The following is a 23,135-nucleotide window of genomic DNA, read 5'->3' as shown; positions in this document are numbered from 1 at the left end:
GCCTTGGATAGCACAGGGACTACTTGTACAGCAGAAATAATTTGTCTTTTACTCAGCAGACACATGGCTGCCAGGTTGGGGGAAAAGGTTGTTGACTGTGCTCTGGATGGGGAAGTCATACAGAACCTACACTCTCATTAAGAAGTTTTTAATAGTATCAACTGTTCAAAGAGTACAAAATACAAAAATGCTGTGCAACACCATAATAGTTGAGTTCCCTTATGAAATCTTCTACAGCCAGCTTTATTAACTCACTCTGCAAACAAAGGTCACCRACCTATGACAGCAAGAAAAACAGCCCAGCTCTGCCTCCTATTCTTGCACTTTTATACAAAGGCAGACTACCTTCAAGCAAAAGTAATATTTAAGGGCCCTATTTCAGCAAAATTTCTTTAAACTTGCAAGTTCTCAAATTAGAACAGATCCAGGAAAATACACTTTTTAGTCACTTGCTCCCCAAAAACATATAAATAGACAGAGCACCCTGTCAGCTGGTATTTTACTCATGAAGAGAGAGTCAATACATTCTGTATATCAGCAGCAGACATTTCTCTCAAATAAGTAAGGACAAGAGAAACACCCTAAATCTGGCTCTGCCAGTCTGTTTTATACAAAGGCATKGGATAATCCAGCAATAAACTGCTGCATAACAAGTCAAGTGCTTGCCCAAACAGAGACAATAAATGAAATTGTTAAACAATTTTGATGTGAATTGAGCATCAGTTCCTATGGGTGACAATGATAAGTGTCCTACTTCAAAACAAACTGAATTGGTTTTTTATTCAATTTCAGTCAACAGCTGAGATAAAACAGAAAAACTTGACTCAAAGCAAGTGCTAACACAAGGAATGATGCTGAATTAACTGAAAGTTGAACTCTGTAATTCAAATACATTATGAAGCTCAGCTAAGCTGAAAAGAAGGGGATTTCCTTTTGGGCCTTAGTATTTACCAAGTTTTATCCTGCAGTGTTTTATAGCACAACATGCCCTCCATTATACACCATTACTAGCCTAATTATTCCAAGATGGCATATACCATTTTGATTTAAGGCATAGGCAACTCAGGAACAAAGGGAAACTAAAACAGCAGCAAAAGGTTCACCCAGGGTAAAGACATCCACAAAAACAAAACCTGGGTAGAGAAGTCTAGAGATATCAGCAGATATCTGATATCCTCTTGTGCCATTCTTCTCAAGTGTGTATGAGAATCCATTGTAATTGAAAGTTATCTCACTGTATGCTGCTTCTATTTTTTTCTGTAAAACCATCTCTGTAAACMCACCTCTGTAAACCCACCCCGCATTTTTGTCAGGAACACTCAGTCAATTTTGTTTTTCTTCTTTTTTTCACTTCCTCCAATGAGCCTGACATCTCCTACATAGAAACAAGCAAAAGTACTTTGGATTGCATCTTCTGGATCTGAGTCACTTGGATTCAGTTCCCAACCACCACTGGAAAACAGAAGTTTTCAGAGTCTGGAGTTTCACTCATCATGACATTAATCAGCCAAGCAAAGCAAAGTATTTTTTGCACTCTGAGCCCCAGTGTTCTCCAGAAAGTCAGCACATCAAAGAGCATGTGGATAACAGCACATTTCTGGCTGCTATTGTTCCTAAAGAGATAGACTGCTGCTTTCTGAACCAGACAGCATCAGCTTTTTTGGTGTTTTAAAAGGTCACTGTGCTCATTCAAGCACATAGGGTCAGCATTACAGGCTGGAAGTCAAAGCTATAAGGTCTAACCTACCTCTCAGGGATGGGAGCAGCTCCTACTTGAGATGCCCAATGCTCTGGTATATAAACACACTTGAATATAGGAAAATATAGGTATTCTCTATATTAGCAGAGAATCAGCAGCTGCTTCTCATGTCAAGACTGAACACCCAAGAGCTGCCTTCCTGCCATTTGCATGTCTCTCCTAGGCATTAAGCAATAGCATATCCCACACTAGCTCTGGTCTGTMAATTCCAAAGTTCACCAGACACTTTCCTTTGATTTCCTTCAGGCTTTACACTGATGCTGGAGGAAGCAGGGAAGCAGGAATTGGTCTGGCAATCCCTCATGAGTAAGCTGGATCCCTGAGAACATAGGCTACCACTCTTTCCATAGTTTGTTTCCCCCAGCTCTTCCTCAAGCTGTAGGGAAGGATAATGGTGCACTAACACCAGATTACTTAGAAGCAAGGGACACAAACTACTTCTCTGTGTTCCTGCCTTAACAGCACATGTATAGCCATCCATCAAGACAACTTGTGCCCTCTTATTCCCCCATCACAGCCTAGCTCAACCAAGAAATACCCCAACAGTGGACCAGAGGAGGAAAAGTAGCAGTAAAATTCTTTAATTCTTCTTTAAACAAAACAGTTGAATAACTGCTAAAATTAAATTAATATATTTAAAAATACTGTGACTCAGAGAAGATAGTTCACTATCCAAATCAGAATGCTTGGTCAAAATGGTACTTTACTGTTCTTAAATGGAGGTGAAAAGAGCTCCATCCAAATGGATGGAAATCCTGGAAGCTGCAACCTCTTTGCTATCCAAAGAAAATCACAGATTTTATCAGTTAGTTTGGCTCATTTCTTTGAATGCTTCAATGGGCAGTGTAAAGAAGTGACTGGAGCAGGGGGCACAGAGGGAGGAGAGGTGCAGGTTTCTCTCTGATCCACCACCAGATATGTGGTACAAAACACAGCGCCTACCTTGTCTCTATCATCCCTTTCTTACTACCTCAAATGAGCACATCTTCACTCAACAATTGTGAGAAACAGCAACATTTTCTGTAAAATTTGTCTCTGCTATGCATTGRTTCACCAGCCACATGAAGTACTTATGTCCAGAGCTTGAAGAAGACAATGAAGCTTTCAGTGCAGAGACATTCCCCCTTCCAAAGGTTCACAGAACTGTCCTACGTGCAGCCCTGCACAGATGAAGACTGTCAGAGTCTTCTTGTGAAGAGCAGAGTTCAAGTGAGTATTAAGGTGGGTTAGTGTAGAAATGAGCAGCAAGTGAAGAAATCGTTGTGCAAAAACAGAGATTACAAATCCTGTTAATTCCCTCTTGATTGTGTCTCTGCAGCAATACTGCTGCTCTGAAGGGGAGAAAGCAAAGAGAAGATATGCTGTTAACAGTGGACATTTGAACATGGTGACAGAACACTGATAACTGCTAGAGATGGACTCTAATTCCTGTCTGTGCTCCTGCCTGCTCACCCGCAACATGAGCAGAGAAGTACAAGGCCCTCCAGCTGTACCACAACACACACCCTAACACACATCATGGTTAGTCAATAGCCTCAGAACCTCTTAACTGAGTCACAGCAAACACTAATTTTTGCAGTCTAGTAGCCTGTCTTTTGAAATTCAGTAAAAAAAGAAATAATATGGATAATTTCACTCTGTGACCCCAGGAGAAATCATGGATTTGGCACATTCTTTCTCAGAAGGCAAATGACCCCTTAACTTTTTCTGAAACAACTTTTGGACAGCAACATAGTTTTACTTTATATCCAGTCTTACTAGATGAGAAGAATCTTACAATTGCTCCATTAAGTGTCCCTGAAAGCCTGGAAGRGCATCTGTCTTTTAACACTGTTTCCTCCAAAAGTCAATACTTCTATGTTCATAGGATCATGTTACTATTTAGGAGAAATTACTAGGTTGGCCTTCCTTACTGGTCCTTAGTGTCTATCAGGACCGAGAATAAAAGCAGAAWTATTTATGCAGGAAGACATTACAATTGCTGAGTTGAAACATGGCCAGGAACTGCAGATTCCAGAGTCAGATGCCCTGAAAATATAATCTCTCATCATAACAAGTAGATGAATTTGGCAATTCCCTCCTTCCTACATGATGTCCCTAGAGCATTACTAGTGCAGGCCAGTGCTTACTCATCCCATGGAAAACTGCAAGTCTGTGAAGCACACCYACAGCTAATACAATTTGCTGCAGTCAATGGATCATGCTTGTCTAGTTCTTGTGACAGCACCCTGTAATCAGGCAGCCAGTGAGCACACTTTGCATACCACAGGCCTCTCAAACTTCACCGTAGCCATGGGAACTATGCTTTGCAATAGTTYTCACTCAGTTTTGTTTGCACAAGTGCACCTTCCCGCATCACTACATCAGAGTCCACATAGCAACAGGAAGCTTTAAACTAAGCCGTCTCTGCAGACCTCAACACTCCCAGGGAAGCACACTGGGATTGAACAGACTCCAACCATTTCAGAACAGCAGTAGCTGATTTTCAGGTATCCTGTGACACAGGATGCTTTATCAGTCTCATGAAAACAGAATCTTTGTATTTCCTTATACAAAGATTCCACAAAAAAAACAACCAAAAGACATCACCACAGACAGTCACTAAAAAGAAAATAATAAATGCTCTCTGTGGTTGATCTTGATCCCCAGTTTTGAATCTGATGCGAAGTGCTATTATCAGTACTTCTGCTGAGAGATACGAGAGACAGAATAACCTTATGAACATTAATGTGATGAACAGAGCTTGGAAACCTGTGCTTTCCACCTGCCAAACTACCCAGACTTTGCAAAATTCCTTGCAACAAGCTAGCGAGCTAAATCCCTCCAAGGCAATTGCAGGTAACCCAAGCTCTGGAAAGGCTGTACACTTAACAGATATTGAGACTACCTCCACCCCTTCCTCAAAAATCTCAGGTGTCAGAAAATGTTGCATTCCTGAGGAGGGTCACTGAGGAGGGTGGGAATCCCACAGAAAAAGGCCTGTTTTCAATGTGAAATGAATGCAACTGCTTTGTGCCAGGGGTAAAATAGTTAAACCAGTACAGTTAAGAACACTGAAGGTGGTTAATCAACAACAAAAGATGACAACAATATCATGTTCAAGACAGAAAACTGAAGGTGGCATTTTGTCCTCTTGGTGGCTAGAAGTTTTAAGTTTAATTCACTGCTAGTTGAATTACTATCCTTTTCACAGACAAGACAGCTACAAGACAGTAAGGTCATCCATGCCAAATCGAGTATCTACATTGTTTTGGTTTTTTTGACTTTACCTGGGTAACTGCTGAATGAGACACGGCCGGTGCTGGTGTATGGATCAACTATATTGAAGTTCCAATGTTTATATATTCTCAGTGTGGCTGCATAAGTAAACCAGCTGGAATGGGCAAAATATATATTCTCATATCCAGGTAGAACCTGGAAAACAGAAGCATAAAGATGAATAATTACAGACCCCACAATATTCTAATTTTTTCTACTTGAGAGAAACTGGGAGAAATACTTGTTTTAAGTAGTTTGATTAATTGCATTATTGAGGAAAGAGCAGATACTTGTGCTTTTAACTGTGCACTTAAATGAATTTCTGAAACCTCTAGAAACAATTCTTGCCCATGTGTTATTTTCGAAATAAAATACCTTGGGGTTATTTGGATACCTGCATCACATGGTATGTTTTTTTGCTCAGTTTCATTTTGAGTATTTTCACATTCAAATCTTTGCAAACATCACACATTCAGATCAGATCCTTGCAAACATATCCAACATTAATTTTAAGCTGTGAGAATTTCACTGGGTCAATCTGAAGTGAAGTACAGAAGTAATGCAAGAAAATTCAATTTGAAAAGGTAAATATATATTGATAGTACATCTCTTCAAAATATTTCCCTGGGTCTGTGATTTGTTGTTAGCTCAGAAACCACTTGTTGTAGGCAAATGCTTCAATTATTGTTTCTCAGTTAAAGGTGAATATTGCTGCTCTGCGACACATGGAGTCTCCAGATGCTTATTAAATCCTTAATAATTTTAACTGAAAAATGTAATTGCCACCATGATGCATCAGTCACTTATCTTAAAAACATCRCTCCCATTGGAAAGCCATTTAAGACATCATAATATCAGCTACTTGTATCCATTTGTTTTTATGTTACCACTGTCCTTTAGTTTAAGTAATCCTTTTCTCCCTAATTGTCCAATGTATTTGTAGTAACTCACAATACTCCTTTTTAGACTCCACTTATCTAGGTCAAATGAGTTACTCTCTTCCAGTCGCCTCCGGTAATTCCCCATTCCCTGGTATTTCTGGTAGCTTTTCTACCATCCATCTCTATGGCTTTGGTTTGATTTGGTCTTTTCCCTCCCCTTCTCACAAGGTGGGAAAAACTGCAATCAAAATCCTACGGAGGCACAAATGGCTACTGCATATATTCATCTTGATCATTGATAGAAGTCTYTTTATCCACACACAACATAACACAGGGAAGACTCAAAAAATGTTGACTTGTGACATTGCAAATCAACACAGTCACTGGAGATTAAGTCCTGGTACTCACCTTGATCAGTGCAGAGCAGTGTCCCATATCCCACTGGTATCTCCCATGGCCTCCTGGCTCCCCAYTGCATTCTCTACCCCGTGCAGAATAATCAAATAATGCAGGAATAAGGTCCAACAGGTCTCCAACTGCATTCAGAAACTGGACATCAAAGTTGCTCAGTGGCTGAGGAAAGGAGAGAGACCACAAAAAACACTTTGAGACAGAAAAACATCAAGAGAGCCTCAGTGGTTAGAATTTTTCTTTTACTCCCAAAGGAAGTTCTTGTATGGGCTATGAAATGCCTACTGACAAGGCCCAGATGCTCAAACCCAGTAGGACACCAGGCACTGGGGAAACTTTCAAGGTCTGGCCCTTGTAGTGGCATTACCARTGCTATGATTTCTGAGGAAAGAAAGAAGACATAACTGTAACTTATGAAACCTTAGTGCGTATTTGCAAGCAGCATACCAATCAGTCTGCTGTTACTGGTACACTGAGGTAAGAGGAAGATTTTTTTTTTGCTTACCTAGATGCCTTTGGAGAGTCTTACACTAACACTCTTGGGATCCCTCAGATTTTTATAAACACTGCAATTTAAGACAACCTCAAGAGTGAGGAGGTAGRAACAAATGAGGGAAACAACGTTAACAGTACCAATCAAACCAGCTGAAAAAGGAAAATCAGTCAAAAGGAATTCTGCTATGTGCGTTTGAAAACTCCCTGGAGCTAGCCAGGGTTAACGGGGTTACCTACACAGAGCTTGTTGTGCAACATGCTCTTTAGAACTTCTTACATTTCCTCTTCAAAAAATAAGAGCTTAATAGTGATTTAACCTCAACCTTCAAATACTGTTTTCTAAATCTTTCCTGTTCTTGCTTTCACCATGCCTTTAGATAAGGCAAGGCTTAAGGAAAAGAAGTCAGAACACACATCACTGTAGGGCTAGGAATAGTAATTTTAGAATGCCACATAATCATATAGCAAAGAAATACATTGCTTGCAATGTATATCACTGTAATTAAACCATATAGGTGACCTCTCTACAAACCTCAATAAAGGAGGACAAGGAAAAATTAAACAGAATCAAATCCATTTACTTTTTATTCAGAAGGCCAAATTCTGTGTTATCCACCTGCTGTTCTGGCAGAGAGAATAAGCAACAAGAAAACCAGAAATAACGTAAACTCCAGTCCACGTTTCCCAAGGGAAGGAATTGAACCTTYCCCCAATGCTTACAAAGACAAGCAAGAGAAATAAGCCATTCTGACAAATAAAACTATTCATGGCAGAAGCCCCCACAGCAGCTACAGTTTGAGGAAGAAATCCAAAACAAACTTTCATGTGTATTACATTGCTTTAGTTCATCATGTTTTTGCTGTAAGGATCCAAACAGGGAGCAACATCAAAAGAAGTGTCTTTGGATAGTTTTAAGCAACTTAGAGGCATGAATCATTTACAACCCAGTCACAACTTCTATTTCATTGGAATCAATATAGAGAGACTGGCGCTCTTTTAGCACTATTTCCCCCCAGCCAGCTGCACTGAAAACCCACCACACARTACAAAAAAAGCTATTTTTCCAATGTCTGATTCTCACAAGCATTACTGTAGAGTACCACCAGGAAGGGAGCAAACTGGCTTGCATATGAGATTGCTCAACCAGCCCCAACACCTTTTAATTGTACTTGACATCCATTTGCTGCACTCCATATTCTCCTTCATAAAACCTGCCTTCACTATAATATCTACAGGTAGCTACATTGATACTGCTTCAGCGTCAGTGAGAATTGCCTGTATGTTTTTAAAAAGTTTCACATTTCTGTGCTTTCTTACAGTCACTCCAAGTCAAAACATCTATAGCTATAAGGAAATCCATTCAAATTAGAACAAATGTGGCAAGCAACGAAGTTTTCAGAATAGGCACAGAAAGGTGCCCCGAGAGCAGTAAGTACTCAAACAAAGTACAGGKATGCAAATTCCTAAGGCACTGGGGGAGATAAGGCTGCCAAAGCCAGCTAAAATATCAAAGATGCAAAAGAGGGACTAGGTTGTTAAACACCTTCTAGGGTTCTGTTTCATTCCCCTTTTGAGGGCCAAGCAATTTTTTCCCCATTTATTTCCAAAAATTCATTACTTTCCTTGAATAAATCTGGTTTTGTGTTTAAGACCATCTGATATGACATCACATAACCACAGTGCTTCTCTGGAGTGCCAGTAAAACAATGCATTCAAACAGAAGACTCAGGAATCTGCRCTGGAGGCCAAATCTGGAAATTTCAGGAGTGGTCTGAGGCATCTGCCAAAACAAGGCTGAGAGCCCAGTTTTGGAAAAACTACAGCTGATTTCCAGGATATATGGAGAAACCTTCTCCATGAGGAGTTAATGAGTGTCCACTAGCAAGAATTAGACCCAAAACACCGTGCATCATAACAAGTGCATAATATAGGGCATATTACAATTATCACCCTCTCTCATCTCACACAGCAATGTCAGGAAAACTCCTTATATACATGGTTTACATCCTGAAGAAGTGTGAATGAATGAGCTAACTGACAAGAAAAGAGGTGGTAAAGCCACAGCAAAAATCCTTTTGTTAGAATGTGTGGCTCTCCAGGGTACTGTCCTAAACAGCAAAACAAAAAAAAAAATCTATTTGAGTTTGAGTTACATCAGAGGTAGGGAGAAATAAACTTACAAAGGGCAGCAAGAAGGAGAGAACCAACCTTAAAGGCTTGTTTACATGGGACATTAGAATGGGCAAGTTATTCTGTAACAACTGTTTTCCATTAAGTTCTCCAAGCCTGAGCATTCTCAGTACAAAATAAGGAAGTACAAATAGAGAGCTATACTGGAGTCATTCTAACATTTAAAACTCTGACACCTCCTTATTCAAGGGTAATATTCCTATGCAGACAAGCCCAAGATTAATCACAGCGTTGGCAGAGCATTAGGCAGATGAAAAGGCTTTGTGTTCTTTGAGTGCCCCTCCCTCAGAAATTGTCTTGACACAAGGGTTGGGTTTGTTTATGGGATATAAAATGTTGCTAAACCAGATGGAATAATGTCACACTTTAACATGAAGATGTATTCAAATTTTGACATCACTCATAAGGATACCTGTAAATATCAAATTCAAAATACAGAAATTTACAAAGTACATTGCCTTCATGCAGATCTTATGGAAGCACCTACCTGAAATAGTCCTCAGGGAGACAGATTTCATGCAATTGAAAAAAAAAAAAAGTTTAGAGCAGCACACTACAAAGAATTTGCTTCATAAAAAATATATACTAGTGCTACTATCAAACCACTCATAGTCCAAATGTTCTTCCTGCACTAAAACCCAATTATTTGTGGCAGACACAATGGTTCTACAATAGTCAAGTGAAGTACATCTGAAGTTTGGGGGAGAGCAGAAAACCAAAACATTTCAGAGTGACTTGTGTGCATATAACACAACTCTCATTTAAGCAGCATCTGGATCTGGTTTCAAACTACCATGGATAGTACCAGACAACAGAAAGTCAGACCTGTCATGTGCCTTCCTGAAAGTGCACATCAACAAATCCACCATGTGTAAAATTTCAACCCCTTGCAAGTTTGAAATGGTTATGTGCAGTGCTGAAAAGTAAACTTGGAACATTAAATGTGTAAAATTCAAAGCAGATAAGCTGTGAAACAGCTTGTTCCCATTCTCATGAGAAGGAAACAGTTCTATAAACCTTTGTCCTGTGCTCAGCCTTACAATCCACAGACTTGGGAAATACAGTTCCTTTTCTTCATCCCCTTTATCTCTTTTAGCCTATTCTTGTCAAGCAAACAACTTCTCAGTGTTCAAGAGAGCATTTTGTCCATGATCATTCACGGTGCAGGGGAACATAAGAACTTTGGAATCCATCTCCTCCTCCCCTTCTCTTTCTCATGATACTATATTTTGGCAGCTAATGGAAAAAGCCTTTCTTCTATAGCATTTATTCTTATTTTAAGCTTAAGAGAGTGGGAACAATTGCCTTCTAAATATACAGAATAATTAGTTGAATTTAGAAGCTTTCCCAAAAGCAAGCAGAACAGCAGAAAATCAGGCAACAAAATACAGACTGCCATATGTCGGGTTTTGGTTCGGTCTGGTTTGGCCTTTGGAGGGTCTYTTGTTTTGTCTGGGAGTGGGTAAAGAAAGGAAAATAAAAGCACCACAATTCACACACGAGGTATTTTTAATATTTCTGATGTTCATTACCACCTTGAAACCAAACTACTGAACTACTAGAGATCAAAAGTTAAACTTGTTCCTGATGATGATAATCTGAAGACAATAGACACAGGGGATTCTTTTTTCAGTGAAGCAAAACAGWATCTGCTAAAGGAAAGAGGTAAGAAGAGACTTCCAAAGCACTAAGGAAAACATGCAATAGGAATGGGATTTGCTTTTAAARACATGCAGAACTTGTTACAGAGACTTCCAGCAAGAAATTTCTTTGACTTCTTTTTTTTGAGGTGAGAACTGAGTAATAGAAAAGTAAATATTTGTTACTGGAGTTGTCAAAAAAGTACCAAAACAATTGAACCAAAGTACGATACTTAAAAACAAGAAAAAAAATATCTACTAGGTGAATTTATTTGCATATCTGGCACATTTCTTTAATCACAAGGAGTAAGGAAGATACTGGTGGTGTTTTTGCTTGTTTGGTTGATTTGTGAGCTTAGTTGGGGCTTTTAAGTGCCAACAATTTACAGAAGCTGGGTTGATCTCAGATAAATGGATGTGTCAAAGCTAGAATACTAGCCAGAAATTTTGCATCTGCACCTGTTTTTATTAACCATGTAAGCTCAGAGAAACTGTTTTCAAGCTCTGTTTCCTGAAGAAGCTCATAATAGCAGTAAATATGTACACACATAGCACTGTCATAGCCTAATCTCCCAAAAGTACTTGAAAAGTAGCATGGTATCCAACAAAATGAACTTCCTGTACTTTTACAGAACTCTCAGGTATTATTTGGATGCCAAGGAAAACAAAGGACCTAGCTGCAAGAGCAGCTGTACTCAAAAATAAGCACYAATGCTAATTTATTGGCTGTGGCAAAGAGAGGAAACAGCAGCACCATTTCAAGTAACAAACAGATACACAGTCAATGTTTATGCTTTGAATAAAACTGTATGCATCTCAACATAGATAATAATGTCCAAAGCTAAAATTGTGACTGGCATAGAAAAGAGTCAAAATAAATCCCACCAACTGCTCCAAGCACATTTGGGAATCCCTGCATATAATTCAAGAATGGAGGAAACAAATATTTCATCCTGAACCACACATCTGAACTTTCACTAAATGCACCATTTTTATCTAGACATGCTGGTAAGACCCCTAAAAAGAGGATAAAAATTATTCAGAAATTTTAGAGGTCAGTGCTTTTAATATAAAATGCATAGTTAAATAAGCAAGCATCAGGGAACACATCATGCAGGTAGGACATGCCTATTACAAAGAAATAACTCAGACACAAACCAGCACTCTTCCCTTCCCCCATATGAATCCAAAAGATTCTGAAGCAGCAAAAAGAGCTTGACAGGGCTCTTCAGACACAGGTGTTATGAAAGGAAATKAATGTGTTCTTTTCCTAGAAAGTCAAGGTTTCTAGTGTTTTCCCCTAAAACTCAGATCTCTCAGAATGGATTATTAATACAAACACTTTTTTTTTCCAGTCTGAGCTGGCTCCTCATTCATGAAAGCCTCAGGGTGAATTGAATGCAAGAAAGTTGTACATTTTACTAAAATGCAATTGCTTACAATTCAGGACTCCCAACTTCTCAAAATTCTTGGTATAGTTAACCTGGACAAGTAGACAAGTCGACTACAATTACTCAAGTCCTTCCTCTCACACTGAAAAATCTATTAGACATTAGACTTTAGGACAGCATTATAATTGCCATATCTCTACTGGAGTTAAAGGAGTTCTGCTATTATTTACAAGATGATGATCTGGAATAAAATTCTAATTGAAATTAAAGAAAAACAAATTATGAAAAAAAACCCACCAAAAAACTAACAAAACCATCACCAAGCAAAACCCCAAAACTATCCCATCAGACCAGCCACAACACAGACCTATCCCATCTGTACCACCAACACAGATACACAGACCGTATCTTTCGTAACCRTGTATTTTTGAGACTTAAAAGACAGAAAAGGAGAAGTCATTTMCTTAAGTAAGACATACTCTAAAATAGAAAGGCAATTAGCATTTGAAATCTAATGCTTGGAAATAAGAATGAAAGCTTTAATGCACTGCCTACATGCTGATTCATGCTGTTGCAGGTACTCTTCATACCAAAGGGTCATTTGCTTAATAACAATGTAGCTAGCGCTTTAGAAGTGTCCCTCCTTCCAACAGTCACATGGATACAAAAGCCATCCCCAACCTAATCACCCCGAGTGCCCAGGGTTCCAAGCCCCTTGTGAAGAATCTGGTTACATGACCCAAGTGTTCAGTCACATTATCTACACTGAACAGCCACCGCAGATTTTGCAGAATGGTATGCAGAATGAGTACTTGCCCCTAAGTATCCTACTATTGTTTTTTATTTTTAAAAAGAGGATCCCTTTCTCCCATGTTTGTCCACTGACATCCCAGCCCCAGCTACTAAAAAAGAGGTGCAATAGTCTTACTGTTTGTTTATGTAGTTTAGCCCATTCGAGGGCTCCCATGTACAGACCATCCAACTGTGCAATAATATAGCCAGCATGCCTCCAAAATGGGTCATCCTTATTATTTCTGATTTGTTGTCTTGTCCATTGATCTTGCTTCCTGCAGAGGAACAAACAAGTTGGGGTTTTCTCAGGTTTTTTAGACTGTAATTGATAAAGCAGGGAAGGCACAAATACATTATGACCCAGATGATCCAATCTTATTAGAGATTTGAGGCAAATCATGCTTTGAAAAGCCTGCAGATACAAACGTTATATCCTCCAAGTGTAAACGTTCAGACTTATGCAAAATACCCTACAATCATATGCCTCTACCAGATTTTAGTGTCAAAGAGCTGGACTCCCTGTTTGCATGGGATTTAGCTATATCCAATCTACCATTCCCATATAGTCAGTAAAGGGAAGCAAGCATTTGAGAGGTCATACAAACCATTCCCTTTTAAACTTCTATTTAAGAATAAAAAAAATCAACTGACATTTGAAGAGCCTCCTTCTCTCCTCCAGGTTCAAGTGCAATGAAGGCTTTCTGCTGGTGGTACTCAAACACTGCCTGAGAACTGCTGCTATGCTCCTCTGAGTAACAGGTAGGAGGCCAAACCAATGTACTCTGTGCCAAATAACCCAGGTTTAGAGCATGAGGCAACACTGAACAGACCCTAGAGCAAGAGCCASCAGCATTGTAAGGATCTCTCAGAGTTCTGTCTTTCACTGTCCACCAAGGGCCACAAAAGAAGATAGGAAATGAGAACCAGATGCTGGCCTTTTCCACCTTCCTGTGTCTATCCACCCAGCACTATGTAAAGTAGCAAAACAGAGAGACCAAACCAGTTAAGAAAGCAAACTCTTCCAGCAGTATATGGTTGATAAAACCAACYAGAGTCAGCTTTCCAGAAGCAACAYGATGCAAGARGTATGACCAAGGAAATAGGAAATATGTGGAAAGGGCAAAATAAGGCAACAATGGAAAAAAATAGTCTCCATGACCATTTCACACAAGTATTTGTAATGGAAAAAACCACAAGTCTAAGGAGATTAAAATAATTGGTAATCACAGCTGAGTTTCCCAGTACCGGGCCTGGTTCTTCTCCTACTTGCAGTTTCCACACCAGTGTAGCTGCATTATTTGAGCACAATTATTTTGATTTTACAGCTAAAGAGAAAAGTGAATCAGGACTTTTATGATTAGAACAGAATTTATATTAGTGGTAGAATAAAATACTAACCTAACAGAAGAAGAAAAGGATACACAGTACTAAAAACATTAAAGTACCAGTAGACTGCTGTTCAGTATAACACTGAAAATAGCAGCTTTTCAAAATAGGAATTTTACTAGAATGACCTTCAGAGTTCATTGACATTATTCATACACTTTGGCAGTAAAGGTTTTAAACATTTCTTTGAAATAATCAGAATTAGGGAAGGGTATATGCACTTCTTCATGTATATTTAGAATTTCTTTTAATAATAATGGCATTCAATCAGAGGGAAAGAAGCATGTCTTTTCCTCAGCCCATAAGGAAGAGAATAAAATAAGCTTGAAAATTCTGTCATCCTCCAACCCCAAATCTTGACTGATTCATTTTTAGCAAAGAAATACATACGCCATAAAATYCTGAACTCCACTCCGAACGGTGGGAGTCTTAATTAGCTGTGGATACATATTCGCAGCATGGTCATACATTTGCCTGAAAGAACAAGAGTAACAGGAATTATTCTTTTGCATCTTCTATTTACCAACCAGTTAATCAATATGCTTTGACAGACAAGCAACACAGCACACAAAGTAAGCTTTTCCTGCTCACAGAAAATACTCCAGTGCACGCCAAGTAGCAAAAGTAACATAAAAGGATTGTTAAAATTTTACTCAAAATAAATGACTTTACCAATGTCCGCTCAAACTGCTGCACAATGGAAAGAAGATAAGCAAGAATGAGACTGAACTACTTCATAGCAAAACCGCATATTCAGGGAATATTTGTAGGCCAGAAGCATCTTGAATGCATTAGCACTAATTTAAGAACAACAAAAATTGTTTTGTAATATAATTTGCTGACTCAGTTAATTTCAYCATTCCAGAGAGGATTTCCAATAGCGTGATATCTAGCAGCTTTTACTTGCCATTAACCATGTTGCTTTCTGTTTAAGCTAAGTCTCTCCATTTCCAAGTGTGTATCAGATCATCCTACATATTACCACAGAAACTCCCACTCATGGTAGCCCTAAATAAATTCAGCTTCATGGAAACCAAAATTCTTGTGATATTTTCTGTTGTTGAATTCAGTTAGCTGTTTCATCCACATTAGCTATTGGAAACAAAACTTGGAAGAGTTTTGTTGCATAGTTGGTAAGGGCTTTCTGGTTTGTTTTCTTGAAGTGAAGTCCTTCAAGATGAACTCAACTGTCAAAAAATGCTCAGGTGCCCAGAATTAAAGTCAGCCTTCAATTTTAGGTGAAATTTAATTGTCTGATCCAAGCCAAAACACAACTTTAACATTTCATAATATGAGTCCAACTGAACCAACATTTTTTCAGTCACTAATTAAATTTAAAAAAAAAAAAAAAAAAAAAAAAAAAAAAAAAAAAAAAGAACACCAGCAAAAAAGTATTATGATGAGGTCTGGAGTTGATAGAGATAGAATCACATCAGTCATCAGTACATTTATCTCCTATCAAGTGCTAAGAGAAAGAAAACAGCACTGAGAAACAGATACCAGCCTCAAGGAAAGGACATATCAGCAGGGCAGAATTCCTATAGTAAAACTAAGGAGGGCAGCTTTCTCTGGGAGGGATGCAGACAGGAGTTCTTCCAGTTTCCCTCAGGGCATAATTAGAGAATACAGAGAGAGATGACTGAACCATTTGCTGATTATTAGAGAGTCATCCACTGACTTTCTCCCCTCTTTCTGTGCCTTACCCCATTCCCAGACAATTGCATGAATGTGATAGCATGATCCTGCTGCTCCTTATCTCAGCTCTGGTACCATTCTGACAACCAAATCTAATTGTCTCATGCTTTCAGGCAAAAAACTAATCCAGCAAAAAAGTGATTTATTTCTATTTGTAGTTTGAATTAGGTTGTTATGTAGAAAGACRAGCAACAGAGCCAATGTAAGAAGGCAGCTCTATCCTGTTTGTACATTAACGGATGCATGAAAGGACCTTCTCAGTGCCAGGCCACACACAAGTTGGGGGGACTGGATCTGTGGAGAAAGGTGGTGTCTGCTGGGGCAAGAGAGGGGAGCATTCAATAGCTTTGCACAATTACATTTCCCACAAAATTGCARCTCCAACATCAATTTCAGTTCTAGAGTTTCCTGTCTCCCATGTACCATGAGGACTACATGACGTAATCATAACCCACTTCTTGAAGAGGACAAGAAAGTTGGAGAAACAGATAAATATTCTCCAGCCCTGCATACTCTCAGAGAATTTAGCAAATAAAGATCCCAAGTAATTTTAGGAAGGAAACCAGACCATCACATACTACATACTAGAAATCAGAGCTCTCATGTCACTAAAGAAGCCAATAGCACGAGTTGGTCCATCTGGCAGATGATCATTTAGAGATTAGAGCCAGATGAGGAACATAAAATCAAAATAGTATACTGGCCTAACCACTGCATAGATGAGGACAAATGATCAGGCTTCCAGATGCAACTATCAGCTCTACTCTCTATTTTGCACTCAAAGGTTATGTAACACAAGGCAGTAGTATCTTTAAGCTGTCATGACTGATGTAGACACTGGGTTAGTTCAGAATCATGTCACTGAAAACAGCTTCTTTAATGGCTTTCATTCTTTCATTTGCTAACAGAGGACAGACAATTCCTAGATTTTTTTTTATTTTTAATGACCAAGATTATCAATAATTTTTCCCCCACTTGCTCTCTTTAGATTTTTTTTTTTGCTTTAACAATGTTTCTATGTGTATGGCTTGTGTGTTTTGCAAGGGCGTTATTCTCTGAATTAAACTGGATTCCTATAGTAAGGTAAGGGCTAAACACAAAGCAACGGCAAATCTGGGACAAGAATTCCAAGCCTAAAACCAGAAAAGCAGAGTCCTCCTTCTTTGAATTAGYGAGGAAGATGGCAGGACTCAGGTCAGCTGAGGCTATATGAGGATCAAGAGTAAAATAATGTGTCTTCAAATTTAAATACTGCTCTTAGGCACCTGACATGCCCCAATTGGAATTGATTTAAAATAATGTCACAGATTAGGATGTGCTCWGCTGCTAGGTAAAGTCAGGCGTCATTAACGCTGGTCTCTGTTAAACATAGGGAAAGGAATTCATACCTAAGAAAGCCAGAGCAAGTACCTTGGCTGGATGATATGACCAGATCTTATAAAAAGGTGAGAGATTTGGGATAAAAACAAAGTGTCTGGATCTCCATACATCACCCAACATCTAACTAAGYATTCTAAAAACATACAGATGCTCTCACACTCTGAATCATGTGTCAACACTAGAAGGATGAAGCATGCTCTAGAGAACACTTACATTTCTACCATCACTGGAAAACTTRTCTGACTGGCTGAACTATTGCTTTTTCTACCACTGACCTATACAGTYAGAGCTGAGATTAATTCTTCCCCTGTAATCAAAGACAAAACAGTTCTAGCCGGTTTCATACTTAGATATTTTTTAAATCTGGTTGTTTTATAGTCTGTTTCAGTTCCTACGATGGGGAAGGCATCTACTTTTAAGAGAAATATTTTCTCACTCTTTTGCTCACATGTTAAGCTCCTAGCTATGTCTGGAAACTCTCCTTCATGACCTAAGAGTAATGTGAGATCTGAGATAGCTGAGAATYCCTGAAGGTCTCCAAATTGCAGCGGGAGCTCCTGCTCATCCAACAGCTTCTGCAGGAACATGGCACCAACATTTCCTGCCTATTAGTGCATCATATCAGAGCTCTTCCTAGTAGGACTTCTAGGATTTCTGCAAAAAGCCAGCCTGGGCATACTTCATGGAGTCTTTACCACATAGAGTTACAAGACAGCTGGAGACCTAGGTCACACTACAGGTAGCCATGTACTAAAAGGCRCTTCAATTACCAAGCACACCCAATGTTTTCACATTGGATGGCTGTGCCTGAACCACCTGAGGTTCTTGTACAGCTTAGTCACCCAAGAGTCTTCACTCCAGCAGCTAAGTGGCTGGCAATGCAAATAAAGTCTTCCCCAAAGCTAAACATATACCTACTCTCCCTTGTTCTTACCAAGAACTTAAAAAGGAAGGTCAAGCTGTGGGCACCTGTGTGCAAAAGTAGAATAAGAGCATTTAGAGACACTCCTCTAAGCCAAGTTGTGATGATGCTAGAAAGTTTCCCTGAAAACAGGATGAATAGGCCAGGCAGTCTGATGGGAATTGAGTTACAGATGGAGAAAGGCTTGTTTCCCAGTTTAYTTCAGAAGACTTGCTTAATAGTCCCATAGATAATCTGCCTGCATGTTAATTAGGATTCCCTAAATTTCTAGGCAAGATGAAGGAGAAATGGAGCTGCAATCTTAACATCTGCAGACTTAGTGAGTTCTCACTTCTCCTGCAATTTAGGAAATTGCAAAGAGTATATAAAAGAATTCATTAGTTGCACTTTACCAAATGAAAAACCACCAAGGTCATGCAGCAAAAAGCTGAAGTAATAGATGCTCTTCTGTCTTCTCAAGGGTCAAGGCAGTACATCCCTATTTCATCTCTGCTCCTTACCTGAAGTATTTTCAAAGGTATTCTTGGCTTATGGAGAAGCCTYTATCCAAAATAGTTTTATACAACCTGACAGAAAAAACTTATGTTTGTAATCCCCAGTGAGAAATACACTTGCTCTGCAGTTACAGACGGACAGTGGGGCAAAGAAATAGCAAAAAAAAAAAAAATTCAGGCAGTATGTACAGTATTTGTTACTCCTTTTATTGATAGTAAGCCTTTTCAGGTTTTGTACTTGTCAGAGGATTTCTCTGTGGATTTTCTCAAAAAGTTACCCCAGAAWAAAAAGGTTTTGGCTGCTTCTGGTTTGCATCTTAACCCACTCTCCCACTTAATCTCCTTTAAAACAGTTGAATTTCCCACTTTGCTTAAAAGCCTAAGCCTCAAGCCCTACTTTTCCACATTAATGCAAAACTTCAGCTTCACTTCCGTTAATTGCCAGTTCTGCAACATCCAATTCTTTACAAAAGGCCACTCAGTGTTGGAGCTGTTAGCCCTACAGTAACAATAGCCAACCAACCTCAGTAAGCCCATGGCCTGGAGAAGGCAAAAGCCTTGAGCAGAATAACTTGGTTAACTTCACTTCTGTGAATCTTCACTTAACACACATAGAAAAAAAAAGGGGAGAAACCCCCCCTCCTCTAAAACTTAGCCTAGAATAAGACAGCAGATAAATTTCTGCAGACACTGTTTCATATTCAAACCACATTGAAAGGAACAGACATATAGTTGAGTTTGTTTAAAACCCAGGAAGACACATAAATCTACTGTGGAGGCAGAAGAGGAACAAGGTGTGAGTTGTTGCTACTAGAACACTACTTGTCATCTAATTTGGCTCAGCACAGACTGGGCTACCTGTAGTATTACAAAATTTAARCTTAACACCTATTGATTAATACACCCAGTTAAAGCCTTAGTTAAAAAAAATCTATTGAATAACCAATTTTAACAATATTCTAAATGTAATGCTAGCATTCCCCAGACTCAGGGATACTTTACATAAACTGACTAAATAGTGCAAGACAGTAACTTCTCACACCAAATAATCCAACAATATACAGTCAGATCTCTCATGTACTTCATTTCCTTTCCTGTCTGGAGTACAAGTTGTGCACTATGAACTTTAGGACTCTTTCACTCTCTCAGAAGCGTTTTGCTGTTGACAAATATAATTTTATTGAATTTCCTTTATACAATTCCAGAGACTTTGCTGCCTCATCAGCAAAGCCTACTAGAGAGTCACATTATCATATGATCAGAGAACTAGTCATAAATATTAACTGATCTTAAAATCTCTTACTAATTTAATTAACATCATCTTGTCCAGCAGCCGTATCTGACAAATGTTCAGCAAATAACCTACCCTTGCTGGCCTRTTCAACACAGACTATGTGTATTTATTTCAGTGTTTTGAAAGCAAAATTGGTGAAGCTAAAGTCATGTCACAGCAGCCATTGCAAACATCTCCTAACTATTTCCCAGCCAGGCATCAGAATTTTGGAACTTTTCTTTCCCTATGACTATGCTGATAGAGGAAAAGACAGAGCTTGCTCAATAACAAGCACATGTCATGTGCTTAGCTACATCACCAGCTACAGAGAATCAGAGAATCTCTTAGTTGAAAAAGACCCTTAAGATCATCAAGTCCAACTCAGCACTGCCATCTACTACCAGTGAGTATTTCATAGTGTCATTCTACCTTCCAGCTTAATCAAGGAATGAACAAAGTTTGATTAATTTTTTGTTTGGCTGTTGTTTGGGGTTACAGATTTTTTTTTTGTTTTAATAAAAAAAACCCCTGCACTAGATTTGTAACAAGCACAAAATTTTGCCACTTTTCATAAATGTGCAAATCCCCATGCTGTGGAGCTTCAGTATCTGCTCCCCAGCAGTTTCTTAACAGTATTTGCTGAAAAAGGTGTTTAAGTAAGCCCTTGCAGACCTTGCTAAGTCACCCAGCCTCACTGGCTCTCAAGTGCTTGATCAGTCACCTAACTACAGGCCAGGGAGATAACCACACTTTTTGCTATTCCTTATGCACTTCCTTACACATACACTATTTCGTGATTGCATTACTTAATCAGTAATACAGATACAGTACTGCATCTCACCAAGATGTTGGGAGAGCCTGCAGGATGAGGAGGGGAGGGCACGTCCTGATCCCACAATGAAGAAGCTATACTTTGTACCTGCTACTAATTAAAACAGCACACAACTGCAAAATGTATCATTAGTTTAAACAGACAGGAATTCAAGGCAACGAATGCAAACAAAAAACTTCACAAATACAGAAATCCTCTGCAAGTGTCATAAATTGAKTTGCTCCTGAGATACTTACGGAGCTGTGAGATAGCCTTCCAAGAAGCCAGCAACATACATAATATCTTCATTGCTCAAGGTCTGAGTGCCATAGCCTGCTCTGATCTCCAGGACACCCCAGCCTGTTGTCTGTAGACTGTTGTTGTAGAAGCCATAAGCATCTCCACTCCTGTCCAGTGTATTCCTGACCTGAAGTATTTTTTCAGCTTTATTCCAGTACACAGTTGCATAGCGGAGCTCTACAGTGGAGAAGAAAGGGGGCAAAGGAAATAAACAAATGTAAGTAGGTGGCTCATATACAATTCTTAAATGTCAAKACAGTACTTTGTAATTTTAAAAAGYTAATTTTACAGTTTTCCATCAGGCTTTTTTCTACTACAGAGATCAACACTAACGTTAATGCACAGAAAAAGGGCATGAGAACTAACTGCAGTTTTACAAAAACTCACAGCTAAACATTCTCATGTTATTCTTCTGGAAGTTATCTACAACTCTTTCAGTGCACAGCTGCAACATAGCTGAGTRTTGACATAAAACTCTGAAAAGTGTTTCCTTACCTGGCCCAGAAGACAATTTATATAAATCTTATTGAAAGCAAGCAACTTTAGAAGACAGCCCGCCTTAGCAACTGCAAAGGATTATAAACTACTGTTGACTTTATTTTGCATCTAAAGACACAAAAAGTTACWAAAGCTTTCTGCTACTTCCAACTAATCCTGGAAGTGGCATAACAGAAGCACTAGGACTCAGTGGATCACAAGTTTAAAGACAAAATATATATACACATAAATACACAAGGTCTATCATCCATCTGAAATAGAATCTATCCCAAGCATTAAATGAACAGGAAGGAAGAGCACCAGACTGCTCAGCGTCCCACCAGACTGCTCAGAGCTCCATTTGGACTGCTGTTTTAAGAAACATTCCTGATTACTTGTGTTTTAATCCTGCAAAGCTGAAGAAGAAAGAGSAAAGTAAACTGCTTTCTGAAAAAAAACCCAACAAACCACCAAACAAACAACAAAATAAAGTCCCACACCCTACAATTCTAATTGAATCTTCCCTAAGATGGTCTGTGATTACATCAGCTCTCTATTCATGACTGATCAAATCACTACTACAAGTCTCACTACTGTGAGAAGAGTTAAAATATCATATGTCAGAGTTCCCAGAATTATTTGAAAAGTTTTAAGGGACAAATTCATGAACAGTCATTCTGAACAGCTGCACAACACTGTGGCATATCATCAACAAATTTCCTGAGGGTGCACTCTACCCCATCACCAACRTCATTAAGGAGGATGTTGACCACTATCAAACACTGGCCTATGCCACTTGTTACAAGCCTCCAGCTAGGCTTTGCACCATTATGCACTACATCAGTTTTCTTGACGTACTAAAGACACTTCTCATGGAAACAGAAAATGTATTGGCAGAACCAGAATTTTAGTAGTGAAAGAACCTTGCTTTTTCCACATTCTATGAAAAGAAGTTGTTACATGAGTCTATTCAGAGATGAAGTAATTTCAGTGACTTGGAACACAGTGTTTAAAAACATGTTTTTATCTGCCAGGCTATTTTAAGGAATGAGACACAACAGACTTTGAGTAGCTCTTCAAGCAGCTATGAGCTTAGTTTTGCTGTCTCTTTAATGATCTTCTAGCAAYAGATGCAATATTTTCTACTTTAGGTTAAAGGAAGACATGAGGATCACTAAAACTGAAAATTCTGTAAACAGAAGCACAGGCTGATAAGGATCATACTGATGAAAGTCAAAGGCCACCTTACAAAATCAAAGTTTACATACCAAAAAAGTCAGGTAAAAGGAGGTTCTATGAGGGAGTGATGCAAGGAGTCAGAGCAGAACACAACTTGCCTGTCCAGCAGTAAAACGGGAAGGCTGATTCCAGCCAAGAAGGCCATTGCAGGGCAGAGGAAAGACAGGCTACTTGCACAGTAAACAAATACGTTGAGGAATGGGTGAAAAGAGCAAGAACAAAGTAAAGCAAAACACGACCATCTTTCCATCTCTTCAGGAGGCTGTGGAGAGGTGGCTGGAAGTCAAGAGGAACCAGGGTATTGCTATTAGTGCCTGCAAACTAAATAGATATGTGAGAGA

At 39.0% G+C, this 23,135-nt stretch overlaps 1 protein-coding gene across 1 annotated transcript in view; it reads right to left on the bottom strand.

Annotated features, from left to right (window-relative positions):
* Positions 1-23,135, bottom strand: part of PLBD1 (phospholipase B domain containing 1) — a 37,224-nt gene that overhangs the window by 9,327 nt on the left and 4,762 nt on the right. Inside the window, exons 2-6 of the mRNA XM_057389548.1 lie at positions 21,036-21,255; positions 14,594-14,677; positions 12,954-13,092; positions 6,307-6,471; positions 5,029-5,173 (exon numbers count right to left, since the gene is read on the bottom strand). Of these exons, the coding sequence (XP_057245531.1) occupies positions 5,029-5,173; positions 6,307-6,471; positions 12,954-13,092; positions 14,594-14,677; positions 21,036-21,255 (753 nt within the window). The remainder of the gene's footprint in view (positions 1-5,028; positions 5,174-6,306; positions 6,472-12,953; positions 13,093-14,593; positions 14,678-21,035; positions 21,256-23,135) is intronic.

This window comes from Malurus melanocephalus, unplaced genomic scaffold (genome assembly GCF_030028575.1).
Source record: "Malurus melanocephalus ecotype Western Australia unplaced genomic scaffold, MMel_1.1 scaffold_17, whole genome shotgun sequence".
NCBI classification, from domain to species: Eukaryota; Metazoa; Chordata; class Aves; order Passeriformes; family Maluridae; genus Malurus; species Malurus melanocephalus.
The sequence above is the reverse complement of the archived record's forward strand: the minus strand, read 5'-3'. Positions and strand labels throughout refer to the sequence as shown.